Here is a 23,309-nt window from a genome sequence, read left to right as displayed (position 1 = left end):
AGTTTGTGTTCAAGTAACCCTTATTTTACTTAACAGTGGCCCCAAAGTGCAAGAGTAGTGATGCTGGCAATTCAGATATGCCAAAGAGAAGCCTTATGGTGCCTCCTTTAAGTGAAAATGTGAAAGTTCTCGACTTAATAAGGAAAGAAAAAAATCGTAGGCTGAGGTTGCTAAGAGATCTACAGTAAGAAGAAATCTTCTATCTGTGAAATTGGGACGATGAAAAAGAAATTTGTGCTAATTTTGCTGTTGCACCTCAAACTGCAAAAGTTATGGCCACTCTGTGTGATAAAAGCTTAGTATAGGAAAAAGCATAGTATATATAGGGTTCAGTACTATCTGCAGTTCCAGGCACCCACCAGGGGTCTTGGAACGTATCCCCTGCAGATAAGCGGGGACTACTGCAGCACCATTTAGAGTTGGAAGTAAAGTGTGATTACTGCTGTGTTTCTATACAACCAGAACCATATTATGACAAGTTAAACTTACGCAAACACTCTTTAATAACAATGAGCTTAAGAGTAGTAATGAGTAAGGACAATCACTCATGTGCATCTTCCGCAAGTTAAGAGGTAATGAATTGGGCTTACTATTTTAAAATGCGTATATGTGAGGGAAGACAACAATGAGAGGGTGAAGTGGAATAACGAAGAGGCACTACTCTACATCTTGCTCTTCTGGAAATGTCTAGGAAACCCTCTAACTGCACCAAACAGCTACTGCTCAAGAGGGAGCACAGTTGCCAGGTTTTCCTCAGCCCTTTGAGATGGTGTCGGAGGGGTAGGGAAGAAAGGAAGATGACTTTTGGGTCTAAGGCTTTGACTCACCATTGCACCACGCTTAGGCTGTCATAGACTAGAGCAAACCACGTGCCACTCAGTGGCTAGATTCTCCTGGTGTAGGATGGCTAAAACCTAGGTTTTAACTTACCAGAAAGGGCCTTGTGGAAGCTGTGGGCCTATTAGCAAATAGGGCCTTCCTGGGCAACATCATTCACCCAAGCCCCCTTGACCCAATCTGCCCACATACTCCAAGAGCCTTTCCTTGTTCTGGGCCTGGAAGAAGTATCTTAGGGTTCTTTATACTTGGCCCCTCAGTAACCTAGGTTCTGGGGTGAAAGAGAGTAAAAGATAGATAGGGAGAGGGCATGAACAAGACAGACGGCAACAGGCCAACAGAGATCACAGAGGCTGCATTTAGTTCAGAGTGACACCTGAGTAGAATGAAAACGTTTTCCAGTTGGAATTGGGAGAATTTTACACCAAAATATTTGGTTAAATTTGAAAGGGCCCCTGAGGACTTTGTAGACAACTTTCATACAAATAAGGAAACAAACACTTACTAAATGTCTACTATGTGCCAGGCAAATGAACTCATTTAATGTTTACAACAATCTTGACAAGTTCATTTTAGAGAAAAAGAAACTGAGTTAGAGAGGTTAAGTTACTTCCCAAGTTCACAAAGCAAGAGAGGCAGAGCTAAGATTCAAACCCGGGCCTATTGCCTGTTTTATGCCAACGTCACGTACTTTCCACTTTACCATTGTGCCTCCAACACAGACTGGTAAGTCCTATTCTTCAAATATGCCAGCCCTCTAAGAGTTTAGCATAGATGAAATATCCTCTTAGTATATTCGAGGGTCAGAAAGACTAAAAATTTCTTATTAATCCTGCTCTCTAGTCTTTTGACATGTGAATTTAAGAACATTATAAATATTACCTGTCTTCATTTACGAGGAGGGGGAATCAATCGAGGAAAATGGGTGACACCTGAGCTACACTGAGATACCTCTGAGACGAGGAGTCAGGCCATCTACAGGGCACAGGAACAATGTGGCCCATGTCTATAATGGAGAAGTCTATACTCCAGGGATTCCTAGAGCCCCAATTCATGGGTAAGGGAGCTCCAAGGCCTCAAGAGGATGCCTCTGGCCCTATCAGTCAAAAACCTGGTATTCCTAAATACTGCCTAAACAACTAACACCCCACCCCACTCATTCATCCCACACCTGCCTCTTCTGGATTCAACAAGGCCACCAAGACCCATGGCCCTCACTCACCTTAGCCTTTGAGAAGACAAGAAAGCACACGAAAAGCATATAAAGAGGAAGGACAGAGAAGAAGGGTATCTCAGTAAATACATCTGTTAACATGCTCCCAATTTCCCAAACCAATAAGAAAACTGTAAAAAGAGGTTCCTAGTCCTCAGACTTACCTGAGGTGTGTAAGGCCCTGGGGTCATTGGGTCCAAGCTTTCTAATTCTGCTTCCTCCAAAGCTGCTTCCTTAGCTGTACAAATATCCTTCTCAAGTTGAGTCAAATGCTCATCATACTGAGAAATAAAGAAAATTAGTGAAGTCATTCAACATGTGTTTTAAGCACTGGGGATACAAAAGTAAACAACGATAAAAATGCCTGTCTTCACGAAGCTTCTATTCTAGTGGCAGGACACATATAATAATTGAAATAAATAATTAATAGTTTGTTAGAAACATTTAGTGCTAGGTAGGAAATAAAGCAGGAAAGGAAATAAGGGATGCGGGCTGAGGGTGGAGGGTGAGATGGTACATTTTAAAACAGGAGAGGCAGGGAAGGCCTTCTCACCCAAAACAAAGGGATTTCAGAAAGCTAGATCCCAAGGGGACCTCCTCTTTACCACCTACCTCAGTCAACGTCTGGTAACAGACATTCACAATCTCCTGGGCAGTCTTAGTATACTGACTCTCAGGCCCTATAAATGAAAAAAGAAAATACCATTACCTTTGCAAACGTCAGTTCCAGAAATTTACATTCTGTCACCAGCAGGGGTGTTGCATTTTCCTAGACCCACAAAATCATGCTTCAGCTTTAACTTGGACTCTTGCTCTACTTTTAGAGGTGAAAATTTTCAAACATATACAAAAATAGACACATATTAATATAATGAACTCCCATATATCCATTACCCAGCTTCAACGATTACCAACACACGGTCAATCTTGTTTCATTTAAACCTCAACTTTTACACTCCTCCGTAATTATTTTGAAGCAAACTCCAGCTTCATTTCATTTCATCCATAAATTGTCCAGTATGTATCTTTAAAGACTCTTTTAAAAAATAACTATGTATGATACTATAATGATGGATACATGTCATTATACATTTGTCTAAACTCATAGAATGTACAACACAACACCAAGAGTTGTTACCCTGCGGTAAACTATGTGCTTTGGGTAATAATGATGTGTCAATTCAGGTTCATCAATTCTAACAAATTTACCACTCTGGTGAGGGATATTGATAATGGGGGAGGCTATGCATGCATACGGGCACATGGTATATGGAAACTCTCTGTAACTTCCACTCAATTTTGCTCTAAACTGCTCTAAAAAATAAAGTCTATAAAAAAAACAACCAAACCAACCAACTATATTACATCTAAAATAATTAGCAATAATCCTTTAATATTATTAAATAGCCAGTCAACATTCAAATTTCCCCAACTGTTTCATACATGTTCTCTTACATTTGATTTATTTGAATCATAATCCAAATAAAGTCCACATATTGCATTTGGCTGATGTGTCTCTTTAAGATACTTTTACTACTAGATGATTCTTAACCATACAGTTCCCTATATGGCCTTTGTCACCAGCTGCAAACTGGTGACTTGCAGGTCAATCCAGTTTTGTTTGGCCCACATAAAAATCAGTTCAGTTTACAAGAATGGATGAGCTGTACACCCATAATATATACACTTTTTTGTATGTGAATTATACCTCAATAAAAAGTTTAAAAAATATATTAATTAGTTGACATTTAACAACCGAGGTATTTTATATAGAACCCCAAATGTCTGGCTTCTCTTAAAAAATTAAAAGATGTGGCAACACAGGGTCAGCATTCCCCGAAGGTACCAATAGCTGGAGCTGAGTAGCAGGGGTCCCTTTTAGATAAGGCATGTGTTCTCCAGGTTACCATAGTCCCTGGCAGATTTGCTTAACTCATTTATGCCTGTACTTTGAAGGCATCTGAGTTTTTAATCCTTGCCTTAAGTGCTTTATGATATTCTTTAATATGCTGTTCATTCAACCATTCATTCATAAAACATTCTTGAGTACCTTCTATGTGCTAGGCATTATATGCTGAAATGAGTAAGATATACACCATATCCTCAAGAAGCTTATAGTCTAGTACAGTGAGATAGACTATAAACAAATAGGGTAATACAATGCAATGAAAAAAATACAGACAGGGTGAAGCAGAGGCACAGAGGGGCAAGTGGCCAATTCTGGGAGGTAAGAGGAAAAGAGGAATAAGGAAAGGCTTCACAGAGGAGGTGATCCCTCAATTAAAGCTACTGTTTATCAGGATGTAAAGGATAAAAATACACCAAATGTGCACGTGAAGCTTTTATGCCATACCTACTCTCCTAGCTTGTAATAACACAAGCTGTTACATGAACAAAGAAATCTCTTCCAGTTAAAACCTCTCACAAGTATAGGCCATCTATTTTTTTTAAAAGATATAAAATAAAGCTGTGTCCTCTCACAAACTGACTGTGCCAAACACAAATAAGCCAGAAAGAAAACTAAGTCAACCATCAAGATATTCAGGACACATACAAAGACAGCTAGAGCTGGCTCACAATCAAGGATAGCTTGAGTAATAAGAAGACTGCAGCTCAAGTTTCTAGAGTTCTGATCTCCTAGGGCCACCAGTAGGTTGGTCCTCAAAATACTGATGGAGACAGACTGCATGAAGCTGGAGAAAACAGGCTGCATACAGGTTATAGGCTTCCTTCTCCGAGCTGGTATGACATTAGTGTCTTACAGAATACTGGCTCTTCTAGCTACAGGGACCTGCCTCACGGTTACAATTCCAGCCTACAGATTAAAAATTCAGCCCTTACTTTACTTCGGTTTTGAAACCTAAACACAAACCAACCCTTCAACATCTCAATGCTCTCATTTATAATACAGGGAAAAATGAGTTTTATACATTTGCGGAGTTTCTCTCTTACCTTAAACTATTTTGAAGATGGGACCTCTTCCCTTCCCATTTTCTTTGCAACACACAACTAAGGAGATAATTATACTTCCCACTAATAATACCCCCAGAACATAAAAAAATACAATTATTTACATAGCTGACACACTTGTCTATGTATTTTGATTCCTAGCTGTGTCTCTTTGTGTCTCTTTTCAGGTTTGACAGTCCATGCTCTCAAGAGTTACAAGGGTTTCAGCTATTTATTACTCTACTATATGCAAAGTAGTATTAAAGTATTTTTGATGCAAGATGGTGGTGGAGCTGTAAAACCACTGTTAACACCACCAAAAAAGGAACAAAATACCCAGATGTTTTCTTATCCCTACCTATCCCAGGGATTCTTGAATGGAGTGGTAATGAGAGATCCACGAACCTCCTGAAACTTCAAACAAAACTCTGCATGTAATATACATTTTTGGGGGGTAAAAGATCCGTGGTTTTTCATCAGACTCTCAAAAGGGTCCATAACCACCTCCATAAAGCTAAAAATATTGCTCTATATTTTGCAGCAATCAGGAGCTTACTAGAAGTTAAGAAGATCAGCTTCAGGTTTCACAGCTTAGGAAGCAAAGAGGAGTCCGGTGAAGAGACATACAAAGATGACAGGGCCTCTGTGGGAATAATTAAGGTGCTGGGGCTATTGTGTGGGAAAAAAGAGTAAGGAGAAACTGAAGTCCAATTTCCCAGTCCCTAAAGGATTACTATACAGAAAGTCAGAATTAATTTATAAAGTAATTTCCAGAATGACACATTAATGAATATGAAAGATAAAGCCATCTGTGAATTATCACTGGGCCCTATGGGAGAATAAGCTACCCACTTACAAAAAAGAATGTTTTTCTGAATATATTTTGCTTTTTCTCTCTCTCCTCATAAAATCATGGCAAAGCAACTGCAAATATCTTGTCAAAGAAATATATTTATTTATACTTTGCCTCATTCTAAAAAAGGACTGGCAGCAGACTACAGAATATCACATCTAATTCAAATCCAGATGTCCTTAAATAGTGGTAATTTCAATGACAGCTTTGGAAAGTTGATATTCCACCCAAATTAGGAAACTTCTTTTTGTCATTTCTAAGTTAATTTAGGGAAAATAAGTATTACTGCTATCTAAAAAGTTTCAGAGGAAAATATCACTCACGTTGGTGAGCAGTCCTTAAACAACCAAGGAGAGGAGGAGGTTTGTGATCACTTATTCTAAGATCACATTTCCTTTGAGAACCTTTCCACAAATACTAAAAATAACCTTCCTCCTAAAAAAATGAGTGCTCCGCCAAAACAAGCATAAATTATTATCTTGACAGCGAACTGTGTAGGGGGATGTGCATGTGTTAATGTGAACCATTAAAATTAAAAAATAAAATAGAATCTCAGTAGCAGTAGAAAGTTTTTTTAAAAAATCAGTGCCAGATTTAAAAAGAGAAAAAAAAGAAAGGAAAAAATCTGCACAGCTAATTCCTAAAGAAATTAGAATTATTAGATTCAACTATGCATAATCCACAGATCCCAAAGAGATGAGCTTGGGCTTTCCCAATTTTTAGATATTTATCTCAAACTCGTCCAGAAAGGGTAAAAAGAGAAGTGAATCTAATCTTTCAGACTGTAGCTAGGTTCTTTACATTATGTAGAATGCAGATCAAATGCAAATTAAGATGCTGAGTTTCCAAGATAAGAGGTTTGATCTCTCAAACCAGAGTAACAGAACCTCATTCAGAATCTGGACTAGAAACTCAAGCAGACAGAAACTATCCAGAGGGAAATGGGGTAACAAATCTCACTGGGCAAGGGGAGGATTTACATTCAGGACTCACCTGATGCAAAGCCCCAAAGAACCTGAAAATGCTTCTTTTTTTCCCAAATGAAAACATTCCATTTAGCAACTTAAAAAAATATATATACATAGCCTTGGCTAAATACACTCATCTCATATCTGTACAACAATTAGAAAAATAACAATATAGACACTTCAAAACACCTTTTTCATAGAATAAAATTTATAATTGGGCTTGACTCTTCATTTTTAAGCACTTACTATAAGCCAGGTACAGTGCCAGGCTCTGGTAATACAAAGATAAAAAATAAAAAACAAAGCAGAACAAACAAAAAAGAAAACAAGAGACAGGTCCTTGTCCTTGATGCCCTTCATGGTCACAGACACACAAACTCATAACTTCAATAATGCACAAAGTACCAGGGGACTGTAGAGAAAGTATCAGCTGTCTCTGAGAGTGAGGCAGTGTTAAAGAACTTCACTGAAAATGTTCTCATCAAGTCAACAGTGATACGCTAACTGCCAAATCCAGTGAGCAGCTTTCAGACTTGATATTAGAAGCCCTGTTTCGTTTGTTTTTTTGAAGGAGATTAGCCGAGCTAACATCTGCCACCAATCCTCTTCTTTTTGCTGAGGAAGACTGGCCCTGAGCTAACATCCGTGCCCATCTTCCTCTACTTTATATGTGGGACACCTGCCAGAGCGTGGCTTGACAAGTAGTGCGTAGGTCTGCACCCAGGATCCGAACCAGTGAACCCCAGGCCGCCGAAGCAGAACGTGCCTGAACTTAACCACTGCGCCACCAGGCCGGCCCCTTAGAAGCCCTATTTTATATTTGCAACAGACATTCACTTTTTCTTCCTTGAAATTCTCTAATCCTGTGGCTTCCACAGCACCACTCTCCCCTCTTTCCTGGTATTGCACCTTTATCTTTGGCCATTAGTTCATTCAACAGACATTTACTGAGTGTCTACTATCATAAGCACTAGGAATATAATATAGACATGGTTCCCGCCTTCATGGAGCTTACAGCAATCACTTATTTGATTCAGGCCACTAAGTCTCCCTGTGCCCATTTTTCTTTCTATACTCTTAGGCCACTCTACATGATACCAACTACAATAGCTTATATAGAATAAACATGAGAGAAGTTAACAGATTTATATCCCTCATGGTAGGGTTTTCTTTTGTTTCTCCTGGCACCACCAAGTTGCCTTGAAAATACATTACAGAAATTCTAGGGCTGAAAGCAAGCCTATTTTTCTGTATCTCTTTTTTTTCTTTTACTTTTTATTCAGATTATGATAGTTTACAACCTCGTGAAATTTCAGTTGTACATTATTGTCAGTCATGTTGTAGGTGCACCACTTCACCCTTTGTGCCCACCCCCCACGCCCCCTTTCCCCTGGTAACGACCAATCAGTTCTCTTTGTCTACATGTTTAACTTCACCTGTAAGTGGAGTCATACAGAGTTCGTCTTTCTCCATCTGGTTTATTTCACTTAACATAATACCCTCAAGGTCCATCCATGTTGTTGTAAATGGGACTATTTTGTCCTTTTTCACAGCTGAGTAGTATTCCATTGTATACATACACACCATATCTTCTTTATCCAATCATCAGTTGATGGGCACTTAGGTTCTGTATCTCCTTTTTCTTTTAATAAATAAAAATCTTTATTTTCCCAAATGATATTTTTTTAAATGTGGACTTTGTCATACCCTTAATATTTTCTGGTGCATATTTGTTTACTGGCATATTATACTATCTCACTCACCACAAGCATGGGACTTTTGGTGAGATGCTGCCTTATACCAGATTGCTATATCACTGGCTACTAGCTCAATACAGTACATAAGAGAAGAGGGCTAGTAGGGTTATGGACATCATATGTTTATTCTCTATCAAATTTAAGCAGAAATTGAATTCTTGAACAACAAAGCAGTATTCTCATAGAAATGAAATGTCAAATGACAATTACCACTGGGCAATCTCCCTCTACTTCAGCCACAGTATTTTTAAAAACAAAGTGGAAATCTAACCTAGACATTTTTTCAGAAACATTCATAATGACTTTTAACTCTCCTGCCCTTTTCAGTCATATATGAACAGATTTTACTTAAAGATCACATACTTATAAGAATGAAAAATTGTCCATAACATATTGTCAAGTAAAAAAAAAAAGTGTAGAACAGAATGTAAATATATGATATCATTTGTCCAAAAAGAAAAAGTATACGGTATGTATAGAAAAAGGTCCAGAATGCTTCACACCAAACCTGACACTGGCTGCTCGAGAGAATGGGATGGGAGGAGGGGAAGGACACAGAGATTTTTCCTTTTCACTTTATACAATTCTGTATGGTTTGATTTTCTTAAGTGCGCACATAATTTTTTATGATGGAAAATTCTGGTTTAAGTTATACACTTGAATTTTACAGAAATAATTTGATTGGCAAAGGTTTTGTTTTCTTCTGCTTTTTCTCCCCAAATCCCCCCAGTACATAGTTGTACATTTTTTAGTTGTGGGTCTTTCTAGTTGTGGCATGTGGGACCCGCCTCAGGATGGCCTGATGAGTGGTACCATGTCCGCGCCCAGGATCTGAACCGGTGAAATCCTGGGCTGCCGAAGCAGAGCGCGAACTTTACTTGGCCACGGGGCCAGCCCAATCGGCAAGGAGTTTTAAGCACTGATAATTCCCAGTGTTGGAGACACTGTAGGAAAACAGGCATTCTCCCTCACTGTTATTTTTACTATAAACAGATACAACCTTTCGGAATACAATTTCAGAACATCTATCAAAACTTCCTATGCAAATATTCCCACAAATGTGCAATGATATCAATGAAATACAAAAACAGTGAAAAGCTGCTTGCAAGCCAACATTATAGAAATACTTTAAATGCCCAAGAGGGGAATGGTTAAATAAATTATGGTACACATATCTATGCTATGGAATACATTTAAAAGAATGACAGAGATCTATATGTACTAACAACAGAACAGGATCAGTAAGACGTTAATTCTCCCCAAACTTACTTTTAACTCAATTCTTATCAAAATACTGACAACACTGTTTTGTAGACATAAACACGATTCCTCTAAAATTTATGTGGAAAGGCAAAAGAATAAGAAAACAATTTAGAAAAAGAATAAAGTGAGGGGAATCACTCTACCTGATAAGACTTACTACAGAGCTACAGTAATCACAGTAGTGTGCAGAGGGATAGATACATAGATTCATGGACCAAAATAAACCGAGAAATAGACCCACACAATCAACTGATTTTTGACAAAGGTGCTCAAAGCAATTCAATGGAGTAGGGATAGTCTTCTCAACAAATGATAACGGAACACTGGACATCCTAGGCAAAAAAAGAGCCTCAACACAAACCTCACACTGTACAAAAATGAACTCAAAATGGATCATAGATTTAAACATAAAACACTAAAACTATAAACTTTTAGAAGAAAATATAAGAGAAAACAAATACTTTGTAGAGATATACCAGAAGCACAATCCATAAAAGCGAAAATTGACAAGTTGGACTTCATCAAAATTAAACATTTCTGCTCTTCCAAAGATACCATCAAGAGACTGAAAAGTCAAGATACAGACTGGGAGAACATCTTTGTAAATCATATATCTAATAAAGGATGCACACCTAGAATATAAAGAACCCTCAAAACTCATTAATAATAAGAAAACAATGCAATTAAAACTGGGGCAAAGAAAGAGACACTTCACCAAAGAAAATATATGGAGGGCAAATAAGCACGTGGAAAGATGTTTAACATCAATAGCCATTAGACAAATGCAAAGTAAATCAACAATCCAATAAAGAACAGCTACAATTTTACACACTGTTGGTGGGAATATAGAATGGTACAGGCACTCTGGAAAAGACTATGGTAGTTTTTTATAAAACTAAACATATGTTTACCATCATACTCTTGGGCATTAGCCCAGAGAAATGAAAATTTATATTCACACAAAACCACGTACACAAATGTTCACAGCAGCTTTATTCATAATAGCAAAATACTGAAAACCTGAATGTTCTTCGATGAGTGAATGGTTGCGCAAACTCTGGTACAATGGAACACTACTCAACTATGTACTGGGGGGTTTTGGGGAGAAGAATAAAAAAAAAGAAGATTGGCAACAGTTGTTAGCTAAGGTGCCAATCTTTAAAAAAATTAATTATTAATTATTAATTGATACTTTTAACAATTTGGATGGATCTCAAGAGAATTATGCTCAGTGAAAGAAGTCAATCTCAAAAATACTGTATTATTCTATATATAACACGCTCAAATGTCAAAACTACAGGCATGGAGAACAGATAAGTGGTTGCCAGGGAACAAGGATAGTGGTGGGTGCATGTGGGGGGGGGATGCGGATACAAAGAAGGAGCATGAGGGAGTTCTGTGGTGATAGAGCAGTTCTACATCTTGATTGTGGTGGTGGTTACATGATGGCATAAAACTGCATAAAACTATACATGGACACACACACAAATGAATATAGATTTTTTTTAAAAGGTGCAAACTGAGTAAGGTCTGTAATCCAGTTAATGGTAATGTATCAACATCAATTTCTTTTTTTTTTTTTTGAGGAAGATTAGCCCTGAGCTAACATCTGCCACCAAGCCTCCTTTTTTTTTTGCTGGGGAAGACTAGCCCTGAACTAACATCCCTGCCCATCTTCCTCTACTTTATATGTGGGACGCCTGCCACAGCATGGCTTGATGAGTGGTGTGCAGGTCCGTGCCTGGGACCCGAACCAGCAAACCCTGGGCCGCTGAAGCAGAGTGCACAAACTTAACCACTATGCCACAGGGCCAGCCCTCAATTTCCTGGTTTTGATATTGAACCACAGTTATGTAAGATGTCACCATTGAAGGAAGCTGGTGAAGGGTATACAGGATTCTGTACTATTTTTGTAATTTCTTGAGTCTGTAATAATTTCAAAGCACAAGTTTTAAAAAGAGGATCAGGATATATTCAAGAGCAAAGAGAGAAAATTACAGAATAATTATCTATAAAAATGGCAATTTTTGTTAAAAAAGAAAAAATTTTAAAAACTATTTATGTATAATTATTAAACATGTTTTGTGCAAGTAGAGAAAAAAGTATGGAAGTAACACCAAACTGTTACCTCTGGGGAATGAAACTATGGGAGATAGGGGTGGGAAGGTAGGTAGAAGCTTTAATTTTTGAGTTTATATATTTCTAACTTGACCTTGTGACCTTTCTATAAGAAGTATGAATTATTTTTTTATTTTTTAAAAAAGAGATCTATCTGACAGGAATGTGAATGACAGGTTGAAAAGAGGTAAGTCTAGGGGCCGGCCCCGTGGCTGAGTGGTTAAGTTCACGTGCTCCACTTCGGCAGCCCGGGGTCTCGCTGGTTTGGATCCTGGGCACGGACATGGCACCACTCATCAGGCCACGGTGAGGCGGCGTCCCACGTGCCACAACTAGAAGGACCCACACTAAAATATACAACTATGTACTTGGGGAATTTGGGGAGAAAAAGCAGAAAGGAAAAAAAAAAGATTGGCAACAGTTCTTAGCTCAGGTGCCAATCTTCTTAAAAAAAAAGAGAGAGAGAGAGAGGTAAGTCTAGAGGCTGGGATATTGGCCAGGTGACTATTTATTGTAATAATCTAGGCAAAATATGAGGGCTTTAGTGATATATTGGAAGATTTTTTTTTTTTTAAAGATTGGCACCTTAGCTAACAACTATTGCCAATCTTCTTTTTTTTTAAATTTTTCTCCCCAAAGCCCCCCAGTACATAGTTGTATATTCTAGTTGTGAGTGCCTCTGGTTGTGCTGTGTGGGACGCCACCTCAATGTGGCCTGATGAGCGGTGCCATGTCCGCGCCCAGGATCCGAACTGGCGAAACCCCAGGCTGCCGAAGTGGAGCGCGCTAACTTAAACACTCAGCCACGGGGCTGGCCCCTAGGATATACTGGAAGTTGGGGATTTATTTAAGGGAAAGAATCAAAAATAACTCTGAGGTTTCTAGATGTAGCTAATGGGTGATGTCAGTGCCCCATTAAACCCAGATTGGAAATAGTAAAGGAGTGAGTGGAGTAAAGGACAGAGGAAGAAAGTTGGAATAGAGAAGGATATAAGAACGTTCCATTTGAGGCATGTTTGAAGTTCCACTGGGACATCCAAGAGAAAACGTTCAACAGGTGGTTGGGGATATAGATCTTTGCCCAGAATAGAGTTGAGAGTCATCAGGAAAGAGGTAGCAGTTGAAGTTATAGGAATAGGCAGAAGAACCCCGTAAAGAGTAAAGGAAATTGAAAAGGAATGGTCTAAGCGGTAGGAGGAAAATAAGAACTGAAAGTTGTTATGAAGCCAAACATAATACAGTTTCAAGGAAGAGATGGTCAATGACATCAAATACTGGGGTGAGGTCAAGATAAGGACTGAAAAGTGCCCAGTATATCTGGCAATTATGTGATCCTGTTCACTTGCCTATGAGGGTAGAAGCCAGATTAAAGCTAAGTGAGGCATAAATGGCAGGCAAAGAATAGGAGAGAGGTGTTACATACTCATAAAGAAATTCTTATCCATGCCACAATATGGATGAACCTTGAAAACATTATGCTAAGTGAAATAAGCCAGATACAAAAGGACAAATATACTATGTACTGTATGATTCCACTTATACGAAGTACCTACAAGAGGCAAATTCATAGACAGAAAGTAGAGCAGAGGTTACTAGGGGCTGGGAGAATGGGAGAATGTCAGTGTTTCTGTTTGGAACAATGAAAAAGTTCTGGAAATGGATAGTGGCGATGGTGGCACGACATTGTGAACGTACTTAATGCCAATGAATTGTACACTTAAAAATGGTTAAAAAGGCAAATTTTTATATTGTGTCTATTTTACCACAATAAAAACACACAAACAACAAAGTCTGGCTGTGAAGAGAAAGAGAAAGGATGGCAACAAGAGGCTGAAGCAGGACTGAGGGAGATTTTATTCTCTTCAATGATGTGAGAGACTTAACCTTTATATGGGAATATTTACATCTTGGCTTCAATCTAAGAAGAATAATTAACAGAAAAAAAAGGACCTTATTATTTATTAATGGACAAACTTACAGAGTAGTCTCATAGGACAGACTTGGAAACTAGTATATGGAAATACTTTAAGCATTATATTAACCTATGAACAATAGTGAATCACCTATTCACATTCTTCAAACTGACTGAAACCTTTAGAATTAATAACTAGTTAGGGGAAAAAAAGAGCACATGTACAATAGCAGCAAAATTTTTAAGTTACCTAGGAATAAACTCAACAACAAAAAAACAGATGCCCAATAGCAACAAAAATCATAAAATATATAGGAATAAAGTGAACAAAAGATGCCTAGAAATTATACGATGAACACTAGAAGTCTTATTGAGGGACATAAAAGAAAATGTAAATAAATGAAGAAACATAAGCTCCTAGATGGAGAAATGTAATATTATAAAGATATACACTCCTCCAAACAAATTAAATAAGATTTCAATACTACTTATTTATGTATTTGGGGACAAGTTAGAATCTTGGGGGTAGAGAGGGCCTTTTAAAGAATTATACCAGAGACAGAAACCATGAAGGAAAAGACTGGTAAACATAACTACACAAAAAGGAAGTTTCTCTGTCAGAAAACACTATAAATTAGAAGACCTTCTGGGCATGATGGAGTAACTGCTATTGAACTAGTCTTCCCAGTGTAACCAGAAAACTGGAAAAAACCTATGAAACAACTGTTTTCAAACACTGACCAACTTCAGTTGGAAATAAAGGAACTGAGCCCTACAATTGTCCTTGGCTTTCTGCTGAAGCCAAGCAAAGCACTGCAGTCTCACTAAGCTATAGAGTCAGGCATTGGAGTTTGAGGAGGCTAAGAGCTAGAAATTGCAGGGCAGAACTGGAAACGAGGGAGCTCCACAGAAAAATAACTGAAAACGTGCAGAGATTCCCTTGAGTCTCTGGCTGAATACTAAGCTGCACATGTATAGGATGAGACTCCACAAAGGGTCCCATATAAGCAGAACAACTATCAGAGCTCACACAGGGTTGGGAGTTAAAAGTGGGAAAAACCTTCTTTCCAGGAGACTCTTTTTTTGGTAAATTTATTTTATATCTAATCTAGATTGTAGGGTTCCACTGAGCATTCTAAAACTTCAGGCTCTCAGGTGTTATGACACATGATCTACCTGTGCCAGGTCCATCCTGAAGATGGCTTCTTCTTAGAGTTAATTTTTGGTTTGAAGAGCAATGGAGGAGGAACTTGCTAGGAAATTCTTGGGGAAGAGAGATCTCAGCATGAATAAATGCTCGCATAAATGCTCAGCATTAATAAATGTTCGGCATCACCTATTGGTACAGACTATGCAATTCATTTCAAATCTAATCAAACATTAAGTATTAAGGCCTCTGCCAACTACTCATGACCGTGTGGCTTTGTTAAGACTGGCAAAAAGTGTGTGTTGTTTTTCAGAAAGGATTTCTTTATCTGTATGACTCTCTCACTGACATGGAATGTTGTGTGCCTTTTGAGACAAATGCAAATAGCGCCAATCCCAAGTTTTGGGTTTCCCTGATTATTAATGTTCTTTTCGAATGTTATTTGAATGTGATCAGAGGCTCTGAGACAGATTCAGTACCTATGTGATAGCTGGAAGGCATAAGGACTTGAACTTTATTGTCACTACCATGTAAACACAAGACTTGAGTCCTGATATGTACTGCATCCTTCCGGGTGCAGTTTCACATGGAATGCTACTGGTCTTCCACTGGTTGCCTAATGACCCTAACCTCAGTGCTAAGCACTCTAGCTATATACAATATAGCTCATGGGCTCCATATGTGATAATACAGGATAAGTCAATGAAGGTATATAAAATGCTATGGAAATGTGCTTACATGCAGTGTGACATTATGTGTGAAGGATTTGAATGGAAAGAGTCAAAATAATGTTAACTAGAGATACCATTCTACTAATTTTGGTTAGTAAAATTCTTTGAAACAAAAATTTAAAGTAGGGAATAGATTCCACATGGATTTTGTCACTGTTAAGTAAAAATAGGCAGGTTCGTATCTGGCCATTTAAACAAGTTACTCTGTGTATAGTACCCGATAGCAGGAAACATCTCTTATGTGCCTTCACCTCCATGACAGATGTCCTTTTAGTACAAAAGATGTCACACTTCAAACCACATGACACCACTAATCCTTACAGCCCAATTCACAAGCTTCTTATACTCTCATCCACTGGTTAATGGGCAGGGGGGCGTCAGCCTTCTAGGCTGTCCACCGCTGCTACCAAATTATTTACTTCCCCTTGGGAAAAAAAATCCCTCCCCTACTTTGAGGCTTGTTCTCTACTATGCTAGAGGTCGAAATCCAGCTGTCTCGGAGCCAGATTTGGCCTGCAGATAGATGTTTTTATTTGCCTCACAGAGTTAAAATAATTTTTTAAAACTATTTACAAATATGTAAAAATTGGGAAATGTCACACACAAAAAATCCAGATTTTCAGCTTCTCTTGAAAAATTAAGATATCTAGCAATACTGGATACTCATTTCCTTAGGACAACGAGCAGATGAAATAAAGTACATATCCCTTTAGATGGAATATATATTCTTCCAGTTTACCACAATCCACATCTAGCCCACTTCACTCATTTACATTACTTGCCTGGTCCCTGTAGGCCACTGGAGTTTGAGATCTCTGCTCTTCACCTTTTCTCACCATCATTAACCCATTCACATTCTCCAAGGACTTACACACCTGGCACAATCTTCCTCTTGGCTCCAAATCCCTCCCTACCATGGTGGGTTACCCTAGTGTTCACATGAACTAACCATCCAAAACCTTTGCAAATCTTCATGCCAATGGTTTGCACCTCCACTCCAGCCAAACATATGCATGCTTATATCCAACATGTTGTCTTGACTGAAAACTGCTTCACCTCTGAAAGTTTCAATTCCAACATCCTACTTTCTTATCAGTCTTGTATCTGTCCAGTTTCTTCATTCTCTCTCTGACCTCAAGGAAACTAACAGGCCCATTAATTCCGGTCTTCCAACCTATCAAGCCTCCCCTGGCTTTAGTTTCTTCCTTCATCAGCCCCCATGCTTTGGAAACTAAGGTAATGTGTAGCAGTATACTAAAGTGAGCTATAGGATTATTGTGTTATATCTCCCTTCATCAGCAATTTTACTTGAAGATGGAGGTTGGGGGGCATATAAAGTAATTCGGTAAGAAATTTAAATTATGTTAAAGTACAAACATAAGCCTAATGCAAAATTAGTGTAAATTTTAAAGATAAAACACAAATTGCCAAACAAATGTCAAGCTTTTTGTACAGCTGCTTTGGGATACCCCCCAAAACTAGAGACTACGTAGTCAACAGTTTTCTGCTATAAAGGGTCCTTTGGTGACAAAGGTTGAGAAGCTCAAACTTCAACCTTTTTTTTCTTGCTAACACCTTCAATCCTGATCCTTCCAACACATCCAGAAAACAAAATCCCAGTCCTGAATCAATTCTATTATCTGCCTTCTCAATTCCCTAACTTGGTTTGATGAGCAGTGACAAATAACATTATACAACTGTGCTAATGGATGCTGCTATAAAAACTAATGGTCTCCAACTTCAGTTGGACCCTCAGAGGCAGCTCAACAGTTTTGAAATGTCCCTAGTAAGTTCCTTTTCAAATTTCCTACAACAGATAATTCAAACTCTTATCTACATTTCTTTCTCTTAAAATTCCCTGTCCTACCACCTCACCCACTCTTAGCAAAAGACCAATTTCCTACTTTACAAAGAAAATAAGAGGCAACCGGGCAGAAACTCTGTCTCAATGTCTATTTTCCCGCCTCCATAGGGACCTCATCTCATGTCCTTAACTTTCTTCTCCTTCACCTATACAAGGGTCTCCTCTGTCCAACTGCCCTCATCACCTTCAACATATTGGTTAGTCTTCCTTCTTCCCTTCACAGGCAAATGTCAGTCTCCGCTTTCTTACTTCCCATTCATATCCTCGGGAGTCGGGCTTTTGATTCTACCACTTCACTGAAAGAAGCTCTTCTAATAACCATTCTTTAGTCTTCTCTGTAGTACTTGACCTGCTGGCCACTTTCCTCTTCTCTTGGTTTCCAGGATATTACTCTCTTCCGGTTTTCCTTCTTCCATTCTAGTCCCTCCTCAGTATACTCCATCTGATCCCTTAGATGTTGGAATTCGCTGTTTATTCTCATTCTACATTCTCTCTTAATGAAACAGTGGTTCCTAACTTTTTTGGGTCATATACAACTTTGATAATCTGATAAAGCTATGATCTTTCTACCCAGAAAAACATACAACTGTATTGTACATACAGCATCAGGGGGTTCAAGGAATGTACCCTACTCCCTATTTGAGCTCATCTACTTATATTTTTATACAATGATTTGAAAAAAATATCCATATTTACAGTATAGACTTCTCTTCTGAGCTTTGGACCTGTATATAGCTAACTATCTACTAAAAGCCTTCACTTGGATGTTCTACCCCAGCACAACACACCCAAGTGAACCCTACCACTTTTTCTCCAAACTACTTCTATATCAGTCAATGGTACCACCAGTTGCCCAAGTCAGAATTCTGGATGTCATCTGATTTATCCATCCTTCCAAAAACGAAAATTTCTTACAGTAATCAAAAGCCTCCCAAAGAATAAAAGTCAGGACCAGATGGCTTCCCTGGGGAATTCTACCAAACTTTCGGAGAGGATTTAATACCTATCCTTCTCAAGCTATTCCAAAAATTTAGGGAAGATGGAGCACTTCCTAACACATTCTATGAGGCTAACATCACACTGATACCAAAGCCTGACAAGGACAACACACAAAAGGATAACTACAGGCCAATATCGCTGATGAACATAGATGCAAAAATCCTCAACAAAATATTGGCAACCCAAATACAGTAATACATCAAAAGGATCACACATCATGCTCAAGTGGGATTTAAACCAGGGACACAGGGATGGTTCAACACCTGCAAATCAATCAGTGTGATTACATTACATTAACAGAGCGAGGACTAAAAACCACATGATCATCTCAACAGATGCAGAGAAAGCATTTGACATGATCCAACAGCATTTATGATAAAAACTCTTAACAAAACGGGGATAGAAGGAAATTACCTCAACATAATAAAGGCCATATATGACAAACCCACAGCCAACATCATACTCAATGGGGAAAATCTGAATGGCATCCCTGTGATAACAGGAACAAGACAAGGAGGCCCACTATCGCCACTCTTATTCACCATAGTACTGGAGGTTTTGGCCAGAGCACTTAGGCAAGAGAAAGGAATAAAAAGAATCCAAATAGGGAGTGAAGAAGTGAAACTCTCACTGTCTGCAGACGACATGATCTTATATATAGAAAACCCTAAAGAATCCATCAGAAAACTGTTAGAAATAATTAACAACTATGGTAAAGTTGCGGGGTGCAAAATCAACTTACAAAAATCAGTTGCTTTTCTATACTCTAATAACAAACTCACAGAAAGGGAACTCAAGAATACAATTCCATTTACAATCACAACTAAAAGAATAAAGTACCTAGGAATAAATTTAACCAAGGAGGTGAAGGACTTATACAATGAAAACTGTAAGACATTATTGAAAGAAATAGATGACGACATAAAGAAATGGAAAGAGATTCCATGCACATGGATTGGAAGAATAAATGTAGTTAAAATGTCCATACTACCCAAAGCATTCTACAGATTCAATGCAATCCCAATCAGAATCCCAATGACATTCTTCACGGAAACAGAGCAAAGAATCCTAAAATTCATATGGGGCAACCAAAGACCCCGAATTGCTAAAGCAATCCTGAGAAAGAAGAACAAAGCTGGAGGCACCACAATCCCTGACTTCAAAATGTACTACCAAGCCATAGTAATCAAAACAGTATGGTACTGGTACAAAAACAGACACACAGATCAATGGAAGAGAACTGAAAGCCCAGAAATAAAACTGCACATATATGGACAGCTAATTTTCAACAAAGGTGCCAAGAACATACAATGGAGAAAAGACAGTCTCTTCAATAAATGGTGCTGGGAAAACTGGACAGCCACATGCAAAGGAATGAAAGTAGATCATTATCTCACACTCAAAATGGATCAAAGACTTGAAGATAAGTCCTGAAACCATAAAACTTCTGGAAGATAATATAGGTAGTACACTCTTTGACATCAAACTTAAAAGGATCTTTTCCAATACCATGTCTTAGACAAGGGAAACAAAAGAAAAAATAAACAAGTGGGACTTCATCAGACTAAAGAGCTTCTACAAGGCAACAGAAACTAGGATCAAAACCAAAAGACAACCCACCAATTGGGAGAAAATTTTTGCAAATCATATATCCAATAAGAGGTTAATCTCCCTAACACATAAGGAACTCACATAACTGAACAACAAAAAAAACAAACAGCCTGATAAAAAAATTGGCAGAGGATATCAAGAGACATTTTTCTAAAGAAGACATACAGATGGCCAATAAACACATGAAAAGATGTTCAACATCACTAATTATCAGGGAAATGCAAATCAAAACTACACTAAGATACCACTTTACACCTGTTAAAATGGCTATAATCACTAAGACTAAACATAACAAATGTTGGAGAGGGTGTGGAGAGAAGGGAACCCTCAAACACTGCTGGTGGGAATGCAAACTGGTGCAGCCACTATGGAAAACAGTATGGAGATTCCTCAAAAAACTAAAAATAGAAATACCATATGACTCATATATCCCACTACTGGGTATCTAAACAACTTGAAATCAACAATCCAAAGTAACATATGCACTCCTATGTTCACTGCAGCACTATTCACAATAGCCAAGACATGGAAACTATCCAAGTGCCCATCGACTGATGATTGGATAAAGAAGATGTGGTATATACATACAATGGAATACTATTCAGCCAGAAAAAAGGGACAAATTCACCCCATTTGCAACAACATGGAAGGACCTGGAGGGAATTATGCTTAGCAAAATAAGCCAGACTGAGAAAGACAAACACCAGATAATTTCACTCATACGTGGAATATAAACAAGCACAGGGACAAAGAAGAGTTCAGTGGTTACCAGGTGAAGGGGGTGGGGGGTGGGCACAGGGGGAGAAGGGGAGCACCTCTGTGGTGACAGACAAGAAAGAATGTACAAGTGAAATTTCACAATGCTGTAAACTATTATGAACTCAAATAAAAAAAAAATTTCTTGGGCCGTCTCCGTGGCCGAGTGGTTAAGTTCGTGCGCTCCGCTGCGGCCCAGGGTTTCACTGGTTCGAATCCTGGGCGCAAACATGGCACTGCTTGTCAGGCCACGTTGAGGCGGCATCCCACATGCCACAACTAGAAGGACCCACAACTAAAAATACACAACTATGTACCGGGGGCCTTTGGGAGAAAAATGAAAAATAAAATCTTAAAAAAAAAAATTTCTTTTTTTTAATTACAAAAGTATTGTGTGCTCAATTAAAAAGAATTCAAACACCTAAGTACAAACAAGTATAAAGTAAAAATTATCCTCTATCGCTCCCTTTAGTAATTCTACTCTATGGCAACAACTGGGCTAAAAAGTGACGGACCCCTTTCGATGGGGTATGTGCTCTCCAGTTCATCAATCCCAACTGAGACCATTTCACTCATTCACGTTACCTGTCTGGCCTCTACAGGATCTGAATTTGCAACCCCTTCTGTATATACTGTTGAGTAATCTAGTTTTCAACAATATATCTCAGATATATTTTGAATCAGCATATATACAAATATACCTTACTTGTTAGCTAATCTACCATTTTGATAGCTAAATAGTATCCCATCATATAGATGTACTATAATTTATTTAACCAATTTCCTATTGTTGGATATTCAGAATGTTCCCATGTTTCTGTGATTACAATGTTGCAATTACAAACGTGTATATTTGTACTTATGCCTTTACAAACTTGTGTGGAGTATTCCTTAGAGATGAAATTGCTTAGTCAAAGGGAACAAACATCCATAGTCCTCTAAAAAGTATGTACCAATTTATGTTTTCACTAAGAGCATACAAGTACTTGGCATCAGCTTGAATTCTGTGTCCTTTAGCCACACCCCCAACTTCCAACCATTTATGAAGATATCAATTCTACTTCCTCAATATCTCTACAATCTGTCCCTATCTTTCCATTCTTATTGCTACTTGCCTTAGTTCAAGCCCTCAGTATTTTTAACTGAGACTGTTGTCAAAAGTTTCTTTACTGGTTTCCACATCTCATTCCCCTCCTATCTATTCTTCGGACAGCTTCCAGAATGATCTTACTAAAATACCTGAAATGGCCCTCTCTCCTTTTAAAGGTAAGCCTTTAAGTGTTACATACTAGGCCTTTCATGATTTGGCCCCATTTACCTTTAAAAAATCATCTCTTATGACCCAGCCATCCCACTACTGGGTATCTATCCTAAGAACTTGAAATCAGCAATTCCAAAAGTCCCATGCACCCCTATGTTCATCGCAGCATTATTTACAATAGCCAAGATGTGGAAGCAACCTAAGTGCCCATCAACTCATGATTGGATAAAGAAGACATGGTATATATATACAATGGAATACTACTCAGCCATAAAAAAGGACAAAATTGTCCCATTCACAACAACATGGATGGACCTTGAGGGAATTACGTTATGTGAAATAAGCCAGATAGAGAAAGACGAACTCTGTATGACTCCACTCATAGGTGAAAGTTAACATATAGACAAAGAAAACTGATTGGTGGTTACCAGGGGAAAGGGGCAGTGGGGGGAGGGCACAAAGGGTGAAGTGGTGCACCTACAACATGACTGACGATAATGTACAACTAAAATTTCACAAGGTTGTAAACTATCATAATCTTAATAAAAAGAAAAAACAAACAAACAAACAAAACTCATCTCTTAGCACCAAAACTATTTCTCACTCTGCACCCTAGCCAAAATCAGCTATTTGCACTTCCCTATCCAAGGCACTCTCATCTACTTCTGCGTTTGTGCTCTCTGCCTGGAACTTCTTCCTCACTCTTCTCCACTCAACTATGTGCTTGGCACAGCCGGTGCTCAATAGAGAATTAGATACTATAATCATCACCGTTCAAAATTCATCTCAAAAGTCACTTCCTGTAGGAAGAGTTTTCTGCCTTCCATACCAGTAGAAAACTTGGAAAACATACAAAAGATGAAAATGAACACAATCCTAACCCAACATCTCAGAAATAACCACTAAAATCACGTTGATGTGTTTCTCTCTAGTCTTTTTCTATGTATACACAGCTTTTTAAAATAAGTATAACTAAGTTAAAATAAACAGTTTTTTGTTCTGCTTTTCACTTAACATTGTGAACGTTTACGTCACTAGTTTTTAAAAAAAGGGCTTTCAATCTTTGCATA

At 38.3% G+C, this 23,309-nt stretch overlaps 1 protein-coding gene across 9 annotated transcripts in view; it reads right to left on the bottom strand.

Annotated features, from left to right (window-relative positions):
- Window positions 1-23,309, bottom strand: part of TAF1 (TATA-box binding protein associated factor 1) — a 71,718-nt gene that overhangs the window by 8,418 nt on the left and 39,991 nt on the right. For all 9 annotated transcript variants that reach the window (XM_005614257.4, XM_003365809.5, XM_070258793.1 and 6 more), the window contains exons 33-34: window positions 2,663-2,730; window positions 2,215-2,331 (exon numbers count right to left, since the gene is read on the bottom strand). In XM_005614257.4, the coding sequence (XP_005614314.1) occupies window positions 2,215-2,331; window positions 2,663-2,730 (185 nt within the window). The remainder of the gene's footprint in view (window positions 1-2,214; window positions 2,332-2,662; window positions 2,731-23,309) is intronic.

This window comes from Equus caballus, chromosome X (assembly GCF_041296265.1).
Source record: "Equus caballus isolate H_3958 breed thoroughbred chromosome X, TB-T2T, whole genome shotgun sequence".
NCBI classification, from domain to species: domain Eukaryota; kingdom Metazoa; phylum Chordata; class Mammalia; order Perissodactyla; family Equidae; genus Equus; species Equus caballus.
The sequence above is the reverse complement of the archived record's forward strand: the minus strand, read 5'-3'. Positions and strand labels throughout refer to the sequence as shown.